Raw genomic sequence first — 11029 nt, 5'->3', positions numbered from 1 at the left:
CGATTCGACTCGGTTTCCCTGACCGAGTTGGACTTGGTTCGGGTTAGGCTAGCAAGATTTCGGATCGGATCGAGTCAGCCCTACTAGACTCGGTCTCGGATTGGATCGAATTCGGGTTAGGTTCTTAGAAAAATCGGATTGAGTTAAGTTGGACCCAATCCGGTCTGCCTCGACTCATTGCCCACCTTTACTCACGTTATGTAAAACAACAGCAACAATTTATACAAGTATTTCATCAAACACTTAGCAGGCAATATCAAAATCAAGATACAATGGTATTTGTTTCATATCCATACCTTCCTTATCACCAATCGACACTCCGTTGAGTCATTTTATTAAACACTTAGTGAGCAACATCAATATCAAAATAACCGAGTAACTGAACTGGTTCGATTTGAGTCGATTTGAACTTGGACAAGCTTGAACTCGGTTCAAAAAATTTTCAAGCTCAAAAAATCAGCTCAACTCGAACTCAGCTTCAAACCGAGTTGAATCAAGCTTTTTCGAGTCAAGTTAACCGAGCTAACTCGATTCATGTACAACTCTAGCAGTAAAGAACTGACGGACACCGATTGCTTGCCAAAGGCTTTCATAGGCACTTCCTACCATGTGGGGCCAAATCCTCCATTTTCCTCCATTTTCTTAAGGATATGGGTAGAAAAATGAAGTAATCTAAAATTTATGCATGCCCAGTACATGATATTTTTTTGCCATCCATACATTCATAAGTTCATTATTAGTGGTTTAGAATTGAAAAATAAAAAGTATTATCCAATCTAAATCTTTTGTAACCCCATGAATGTTTCATCCAATTCTCACTATTTCTTGTCCGTGTGACTCACTTAAGTTGTAGATATACCTCATTTATTAACTCATATCCTAAAACAATACGAAAAATTGGATGGATAGCTTGGAATTCTTACGTACATGGCCCGGCTAGCTTGCCGTCCAAGAAATTGAGGCGAAAGGCTTTCACACGCAATCCGCGTCCAAAACTTGATATGTTACTTCAGATGACGGAAAGCCACAAAGGTGGAACTTACATATGATCCAACCGGTCCATCAGGTATCGTGTTCATCGTGAAACCTAACACATTAGTGGGCCATGGTATGAAACAGCCGGGATGGCATACACACCATTAATTTTGTGCAGGGCCACCTTGGTATTCATCTGCCATCTATTCATCTGATGTGCCTCGCCCGGATGAAATAATTCCTCAAAAATGGCAGTATTTCAAAACATAGGAACATAGCAGGTGAATTTAGGGGTTTTGAATATAATTTTATGAAGTGGCCCACCTGGGTCTTTGATCAGCCTGATTTTTTTGGAACAAGGCCAAGCAAAGTGGTGTATCTGATGGATGGAGTGGATTCCATGCACGCCATTCATTTCCCTACGTGGGAGAAAGTAACCTCGGTAGTTACATGCGCGAGGTACGCAAGCGTTTGACTGTTGTTGGCTATACCTACACGCCCGCACCCTGTTCGATTTTTTAAAGGATGCGGCTTCGGTGGATCCCCTGACTGTGGGCCCACCGTAATGTATTTCCCTTACATCCACGCCGTCCATACGTTTTTACAGATCATTTTAGAGTAATATGCGAAAATGAAGCAGATACAAATGTCAGGTGGACCATACCACGGGAAACAATGGTGATTGACTATTAAAAACTATTTGTGGGCCACAAAAATTTTTGATCAGGCTGATATTTATGTGATCCCTTCATCCAGGTATTTGTGACCAATTCAACAGGTTGGATTGAAATTAAACATTCCGTTGGCTCCCAATAATTTTTAATGGTGAGTATTCAATTACCACGGTTTCCTTTGGTATGGTCCATCTAAGATAAATATCTGCTTCATTTTTGGAACAATTCCTCAAAAGAAGCTGTCAAAACGGATTAAAGGCGTGGATTTAACTTAAATACATCAAGGTGGGCCCCATAGTCAGGGATCCACCGACCTTGGTGGATTCGGCAATCTACCGAAGCCACGTCTGTGTACACACCATCGATGTCCGTAGCGTGTGCTGCTGGAAAAGCTTGTTGGGCTCACCCACATGTATTTTTTTTTTTTAATCCACGCCATCCATTCATTTTGCAAGTTCAGCGTGAATCTAAAGATGAGTCATATCCAAATTTGAGGTGGACCACACCATAGGAAATAATTGTGATCGGCCGTTAAATACTTAACAACTCAAATTTTGGTTCAAGCATGTAGGGCACAGCTTCGGTGGCTCACCAGATCCACTAACTGTGGGGCCCACCTTGATGTATTTGCTTTACATCCAGCTGTTTCATTTTGAACATTTTATTTTATGGCATGATCTCAAAAATGAAGCAGATCCAAATCTTTTTTTAGGGCATGATCTCAAAAATGAAGCAGATCCAAATCTCGAGTAGTGATTGAATGCCCACCATTAAAAACTTCTCCAGAGCCACTGTAATGTTTATTTCCCATTCAACCTGTCGATAAGGTCACAAAGGCCTGGATGAAGGGACCTCATAAATTAATTCAAAACTTTCGTGGCCCAAGACAAGTTTTTAACAGTTGATCACTACCATTTCCAACTATGATTCACTTGCGATTTGGATCTGCTTCGTTTTTGGGAACATCTCAAATGAGCTGTTAAGACAGATGAATGGCCTAGATTTAAGGAATATACATCACAACAGGCCCCACAGTCAGTATCTACCAAAGCCGCACCCAAGCTGATATTTGTATGGTTCCTTCATCTAAGTCATTTGTAACCGACAATAAATTTTTAATGATGGGATTGTTTCCTATAGTTTAATTTGACTTGCACACCATACAAGCGAGAAACAGGTGCATCAGCCCTCACACTCTGCCAGCGTATCAAAATTTTCTAATGTTTTTCGAGAGTATGGTAAGTATTGCAATGCTTTATTATTGTATTGCTGGTAATTATCATTTATTTGTTTTGGTAACATCAGTGTTTGGTTGGCGCAAGTTTGGGATCACCTGTCGTATGCTATTTATTCATTTAAGAAGCATCAAATTGATATAAATGGTTAAGTGGATTTTACCCCTAGTTAAATAGATGCCTGCATGGATCATGCTATGATGGTGCCATAATTGATTTAGACCTCTATATTATGGTTTCACCTTTGACTACCTATCATTGTAAAAATTAAAATAATATTACATTTTATTGGATGATCTTAACTACTTGTTAATGGTTAGGGGAATGGACGACTATCTATCACATGAGTCCCCTTGACGGCCTCTCCCTCTCAAAAACTACTTCTTTTAGATGATAATTCTAACTTTTCATTCAAAGGTAAAAAAAGAAAAAAGAAGATGATTTATACCGATCATGTTTCAAATGGTAAGATCCTTAATATAAATCATTCATCGTGTAGGTCTCAACCTTCACTACCCATCTCTCTCAAAAATGTCTTTGGTTGAATAAATCTTAATATTACTAAGGAAATTGAGGGTACATATTGATCATGCTCCAAAGGTTTTGATCATTAATATTTGAGATCCATAACATGGGTCCCATTATTGATTCCTACCCCACTAAGAAAAAAGAAAAGAAAAAACATTTGAATTATATGAATATCCTGTACGTGGGTGTCACTCTTAAAAGATCACATTGATTGGATGACCCCAACTTCTAATAAATTTCTAAAAAATAAATGATCCATATTGATAATACTAAAAATGATATTATTATTCATCCAAACATCCACTATGTGAATCTCACCTTTGATTGCAAATTCATTTAAATTAAAATCATTTTGGACGAATGATCTTACCCTTTTTTATTAATAGCAAGGAAAATGGATATTCCATATTAATCATAATATAAATGGTGCCATTATTGAATTAGACCATTGATCAAGTAGTCAAATGTAACTATTGTTAAGACATGAATGAAATAATTTGTAGCTGTTGCTCATTTTTTTTTTTCGCGATCATAACGAGTAAAACAAACCAGCCAGAGAAAAAGAAAATATGTAAAAACAAATTTAAGTTTAACTTATTTTAACACTTTTAATTTCTATGAAAAATGTTAAAATTACAATGATAAAAAAAAAAGGCGTAGAAATATAGCTTTAATGGTCCAGTGGAAAATGAAAATCCCGAAGGAAACATGCACATTTCATTTCTTGGCAATCAAAGTCGTGCAGTTGCAGATCTTAGTGGGCGTAAAATGACATTGGCACCCTTGCGTAGTTTCAGTCAAGTCCCAAGGGCATTTTCGGACAACGCAATTTTAAAAAAGCCAGCCAGAAAGAAAGCACCAGAGGTAAGGAGCCATTCGTCTCCCGACCGAACAAGCCTTCTTCTTGGAAACTTCGACTATCGAATTTCAACTCTCTCCTTTCCTTCCACAAGAAGAAAAAAGGAAAAACGATCGCTTCTCCTAAGAAACGAATCCAATCTCGTTTTGCTCTTTCGATTCGTTAGCGTTTTCCCGTAAAACCCAAGTGAAGGAAATCCTCTTTTTGGTATTTTTTAGCTTAAAAAAGCATCAACAGCTACAGAAAAATGGAGGAAATGGTCAAGGTACTTCAAACTCTCTTCTCCTGCCTTCCCTTTTCTCTTTATTGGGTTTTTCTGTATTGGTTTTTCAGTAGTAGTGTTAGTTCTGTTGGGAAATTGCAAGGTTCTGAGGGGTATTTTGGTCCTTTTGGGTGGGTGGAGAGTGTACTGAGTTTGTAATCTTAGATGCTGTGTTGTGATATATGATCTCATGCATTCTCAATGACAGCCATGATAGATTTTATTGCCTTCTGTAAGGGTAGTAGTGGAATAATCTGATATGATCATGGGGCTTTATATTGTACTATTCTGGAAAATAGGATACCATTGCAAGCGGCGCTGTTGATGCTGCACGTATGCGCCTCAATCGGACGGATCCATATAATGGGTTTTACTGCCAATTGAATATATTTTGGAAATTTGGGTGATTGGATGATATTAAATATCTGATTGAGGGACATTTGCTGGATAACTTTGAATTGTTGACTGTATTTCCGTTTTAAGGTGTCTGTATGATGGCCACTGAACAGTTGGTTAGGATGGTCTGTGAAGTGTTGTTTCTGGGTTAAGCACTATCTGCAGTGTGGCTCATAATTCCAATGGTTTGGATTCAGGTACATGCATTCCATGTATTTGTGTGCATGTAATGCATGAGTATGTCACAATTACTCTATTATTATTGTTGCTATGATGGGATCTAGTCCTACCAGATTGATATGACCCACTAAGAGAAGGGAAAGGGCGTCCTCCTGTGTGTACACAAGTTAATGGCAGAATGCAATACCTTTCTATTCATCAGAAAACTAAACACATAGCAAATCTCTAAATTTACTTCACCAATCTTGGTGACGTTGACCTACTAATTAGGAAACTGAATTATTCTCCTAATATCAACGAATCCATAACTACTCGTAGAGATAGTAACAATAAGGAAATTTAAATTTTAATTAATTATTGGGTAAGGGCATGGGGATGTAACATTACCCCCTGCCCCTAGCCATATCCTCATGGCGTGAAAAGCGGAAAACGTTGTTGGAGATCATGCCATAGCTTCCATGTATCCTCTTCGCATGGCATGCTAGGAAACCTCCACTGTCAAATCACGGTTAGATTCCGCTAGCAACAAATCTGGTGCTTCCAGATCCTCAATCATGAATATTTGCATTTATTTACAACGATGGCCCAGTGTGAAGTGTTCATCACAGTAGTAACAAAGAACTTGCTCACGTTTGATCCTCATCTCTTTAGGTGTGACCTTTTTAATAGGAGTCGTGACCGTTCTAGGCCAAGTTGTCGGGTGGGATTGCGCTGGTGCAACATTCGACCCTACACTAATGGATTCTCCCGAACTTGTTGATATTGGCACACGACTAGGTGTTGGTCATAAAAAGGCCTTCTCAAGCGTGCAAGCTTCTCCTCTTGGCCTCAAGCTAAATCCATTGCCTGCTTCAAGGAGGAGGGTTGAAACATTAACACTTCTTGTCCTATCTCATCATGCAGCCTTAGAGGAAAGTTCCTATAAGCACCTTGTCCGACCATCCTTCAACCCGATTTACAATTCGTTCAAATTCTTCTTGATAACTTTGAACAATACTTGAGCCATGAGTTAATTTGGATAGCAGGCCAACAAGATTCTCATGATTTGTCGAACCGAACTGAAGCAATAATGCCTTAGTGAGCTCGTTCCAAGAATAAATGGGTGTGGTTTTATGGATCCATTGGAACCATGTAAAGGCCACCCCATCCATATGAAAGGAGGCCAAGAGAACTCTTTTGTTGTCAGTGGTTTTGTGGTAATTCGAACATTATTCAGATTTGCATATGAATTCAAGTGGGTCACGTACATCAAACCTGGGAAAATTGATTCTTGCGAAACACATTTGTATTTGTCCTTCTCCTTGCACTTGATGAGCTTGATCTCCCACCCTTGACTCGCCCAATCCCGACTTTCCCGATCTTGACTCGCCTCCACCCATAGCCGGGGGCATCCATAACGTCAATCGTTCCATTGCCTGCTGGATGCGATCAAATCTAGCGTTGATCTGCTCCTTCATGTTCGTCAATTCTTCTTCAATGCGATCCACATGCTGCTCCATCTTATCAGTCTCCTTGAATGCTTCTCTCTTTTTTGTCATGCCAAGGAAATCTCGCTGATACCATATGATAGGATCTAGTCCTACCAGATGGCTATGGCCACTAAAAGAAGGGAAGGGGCGTCCTCCTGTGTGTACACACGTTAATGGTAGAATGCAATACCCATAGCAAATCTTTACATCTACTCCAATTATTGTGACATTGACTTAAAAACTAGGAAATTGAATTATTTCTCCTAATATCGAGGAATCCATTACGATTCATAGAGATAATAACATTAAGGAAATTTAAGGGCATGGGGATGTAACATGCTATTACTCTTTTTTGGAATGGGATTTCGGCACACGAATGAGGAGTACTTAGCTAGGAATTCATGGGATGCCTATGGAGGTGGCACAAGTGTTGGAGATTAGGGTCTTTCATCGGGTGGTGCGCATTGTCAATGTACCCTGGACAAAAAATCATGCCTTTCCACCCATCAGGTGGCCATGCATGTGTGAGAAAAATGACATTATGATTCTTAAATTACTATATCCAAGATGATGCCATGTTATTTTCCAAAACTAGAAGTGGAAAATGAGAGTTTTTTAGTGCATGGGGGATGCAGAGTCGATCGACCATCTCTTCATCCATTGCCCCTTTGCTCTTAAAGTTTGAGAGCACTTCCTTCTTCTCATCCATATCTCTCGGGTGATGCCGAAGTCTATTGATCTCTTTGGCACGGAGGCGCAGTGGGTGAATCTCGGAAAGCTGTTTGGAAGCTTGTTTTGATGGGAATCTTTTGGTTTATTTAGAAGGATCGAACAGGTTTTCAAAACAGGGGATCTTTTGTTGAAGAGGTAATTTGTCCAGTGAAAATTGTTGTTTCAGAATGGGCTTCTTATGTTAAAGCAGCTAAATTTGCTAATTTTCTTCTTCGTTTTTGTTAGTGTCGAGTTGTATTCTTTTCCCATCTTTTCCCGGGCCTCTTAATAAAATTTCAGTTCTCTCTCTTTAGGTCCAAGATCCAATCGATTCATTAGGTTGGTCCGACCTTGTACATGTTATCCCAAAAATAATTCTGGTCTACTATGCATGTGGGTGCTAATATTGGAAACAAATGGATTGGTTAGAAAACTTCATCAAGTTTTCCAGAGTTTTCCATTTGTTTGCAAACTGTGGCCCAACTGATCAGTGGATCAACTTGATTTTGGGGCTGGGTCATCAATATAGTGGTGCCATTTGATGGATGAATTATATCTTGGACCTATCGTGCTATGTTATTACGTGTTGTGTGTACATGAACTTTGTTGCACATGTGAATGGGTTCACCAAAGCTTGATTAGTGGAAATAGAGATGGAATAAAGAAGAGGAGAGAGAGAGAGAGAGAGAGAGAGAGAGAGAGAGAGAGAGAGAGGAGAATGGGCTGACGTTGCCAAAACTTTAACCTTAACTTCACCCTTTTCCCAAAACTTTACTAACCCTAGCTTCACTCACACCCAAATCTAGTAAACCCTAGGTAGTATTAGACCCAGTGTTTCCATTGTCGACGAAAAATCGATAATATCGCCGATATTATCAGTGTCGCTGGACCGGCTACACTGAAACACCAAAAATTCGTTTCTTTTCCTAATGTCGACGAAATATCGGCGATATTTTCGATTTTATCGGGAAAAAAATAATTATCAGCGACAACTCTCCCTATTATTTAAAAAAAAAAACAAAACAGATATAGAAAAAAAAAATCTCTTACCATTTTTTTCTCAAAATCTGCCCGCGGGAGTGGCTTTCGGATGGATTTGGTGGGCCAATCACGGTTCATAGCGCCGGATTTTCAGAGGTAAGAAATCTCTTCTTTTTTGTTCTTTGAAAAGAATAGGTTTGAAAGAAACCCAATTTCTGTGAGGTTGAAGGGGATTTGGGTTGGGATTTGAAAAAGAGAGAAATTTGGGGAAAGATATTCGGAATTTTTTTTATAGGCGGAAAAAACGATGGAAGCTTTTTCGTTGAAGATGAGACGAAAGGGGTGCGGATTAGCTACTGACAGGTTGAGTAGCTAGACTAGCTACTGAAGTGACGTCACCAAGTTCTGTGGGCCCCATCATGATGTATGTTTTGTATCCACGCCTTCCATCCATTTGGAGAGATCATTTTAGGGCAATATCCAAAGAATGAGTTAAATCCAAAGATCCATTGGGCCCCAGCACAGAAAACTGTGGGAACAGTGACGTCCACCATTAAAAACTTCTAAAGGCCACAAAAGGTTTAGATCAAGCTGATATTTATGTTTTCCCTTATTTCAGGTATTTTTTAACTTTTGAACGGGTTGGATTTCAAATAAACATTATGGTGGGCCGTAGGATAGTTTCAACGGTGGGAATCACTCTCCCCACTGCTTTCTGTGGTGGGGTCCGCTACAGATTTTTATCTCCCTCATTCCTTGGCTCATGCCCTAAAATGATATCTCAAAATGGATGGACGGTGTGGATACAACACATACATCATAGTGGGGCCCACATAACTTGGTGACGTCACTTCAGTAGCGGACTCACTATTCAACCTGTCAGTATCTAATCCGCGTCCAGACGAAAGGGAAGCAAGCGGACTACCAGCGTGGGTACGTGTCATGCGATGACGAGCGCTGAAGCTCCTCGAGCTCCGAGTTGTACGAACGGTTCAAAGGTTATCAAAGTTAAATGGGCCCCAAAATGATGTATTTATTACATCCATACCGTTCATTCATTTTTCAAAATCATTTTAGAGCATGAATCAAAAAATAAATCATAACCAAATCTCAAATGGACCACACCAGAAATAGCAGTGGGTAATGATTTTCACCGTTAAAACATTCGTAGGGCCCACCATAAAGTTTATTTTCAATTCAATCTGTTCATAAGGTCAAAAATACCTAGATTAAGAGGAAAAACACATAATATTGATCCAAACTTATGTGACCCCAAAAAAGGTTTCAATGGTATACGTTCAATCCCCTACTGCTTTTTGCGGTGTGGTCCACTTGGATATTTATATCTATCTTATTTTTCAGCTCCAGCCTTAATACGAGCTCATAAAATGAATGGACGGTTTGGATATAACACATACCTCATGATGCGACCCACAGAACTTGCTAACGTCAATACACCCAGATACTTGGTACACCAGCCAAGACGAAAGCTCCCTTTTGGAGAATGAACTCGGTGCAATTACGGGGCTTTACAAACAGTGGTGCGTCTCTCACGGCAGGGCCCACATTGATGTATTTATTTTTTATGCACGCTCCATAGGTTTTTTCAGATTATTATAAGACACTAACCCAAAAAATGAAGCAGATCGATATCTAAGCTGGGCCATATTTGAAGAAAGAGTGGTGGTTGAACCTCCATCATTAAAAACTTCTTTGAGCCTACATTAATATTTTTATGTTTTTGTAATGTTTATTTGTCATCCAACCCTTTGATAAGGTCTCGTAAACCTTTATATAGAAAAGAACAAATATTAGGTTGGTCCAAAACTTCTGTAATCCATGAGAAGGTTTTAATGGTCTATCACCACCGTTTCTTATGTAAAGGTCCACCAAAGATTTGAATCTACTTCATTTTTTAGATCATATTCTAAATTGATTTTTAAAAATAGATGAACAAGATGGATATACAATAAATATATCAAGGTGGGCCCCACCATAAGTGTTGTACTGTCTTACTGAAGGCTAAGGTTGCACATAATCCACTTTACTCCCTTGCACCACTAAGTGGGTGGGAGGGGGCTATTATTTATTTTTTTTTTTTATTTTTTTTTTTTATTATTATTATTTTCAATTCATCCCAGCAGGAATGGGACCATGAACTGTTTGAATGTATATAAACATCATACTGGACCAAGGAGGTTTATTTGTCATCCAAGTTGAAACCTTCCTAAGAGCTATGGCCCACAGTGGTATTTATTTGTCATCCAAGTTGTTCATAAGATCACGGAGATGGATGAAGTTAAAATACAAAAATGACATGGATCCAAAACTTTTGTGGCCCCTAATGATTTTTCAACGGTAGGCATGTTCAATTCACATTGTTTCTTGTGGTGTGGTCCATTTGAGCATTGGATATGCTTCATCTTTGGGATCAAGCCTTAAAATTATCTTGTAAAATGGATGGATGGGGTGGATAAAATACATAAATCACAATGGGCCCCACATAGTTGACTCAGTACGATAAGCATACTGATTTATATGGTGCGCATGTGTCACTTGTTTGTATCTTTGGATTGATGGGTCGATGCTCTATGGGGCCATCATAATGATAAATATTTTATCAATGTCGTCCATTTATTTTGATGGATAATTTTAAGGCATGAGTCCAAAATGAGACAGATTTGCATCTCAGGTGGACCACACTAAGGGAAACAGTGGTGATTAAATGCCCAACACTAAAAACAGTGGTATGGCCCACC

General features: G+C 39.1%; 1 protein-coding gene across 1 annotated transcript in view; it reads left to right on the top strand.

Moving 5' to 3' along the window:
• Positions 1-4172: 4172 nt before the first annotated feature.
• The window catches only part of LOC131236858 (protein S-acyltransferase 11), a 36642-nt gene continuing 29785 nt past the window's right edge, over positions 4173-11029 (top strand). The window contains exon 1 of the mRNA XM_058234351.1: positions 4173-4536. Coding sequence (XP_058090334.1) covers positions 4519-4536 — 18 coding nt within the window. The 5' untranslated portion in view covers positions 4173-4518. The remainder of the gene's footprint in view (positions 4537-11029) is intronic.

Source organism: Magnolia sinica, chromosome 2 (genome assembly GCF_029962835.1).
Source record: "Magnolia sinica isolate HGM2019 chromosome 2, MsV1, whole genome shotgun sequence".
Lineage (NCBI taxonomy): Eukaryota > Viridiplantae > Streptophyta > Magnoliopsida > Magnoliales > Magnoliaceae > Magnolia > Magnolia sinica.
The sequence above is the reverse complement of the archived record's forward strand: the minus strand, read 5'-3'. Positions and strand labels throughout refer to the sequence as shown.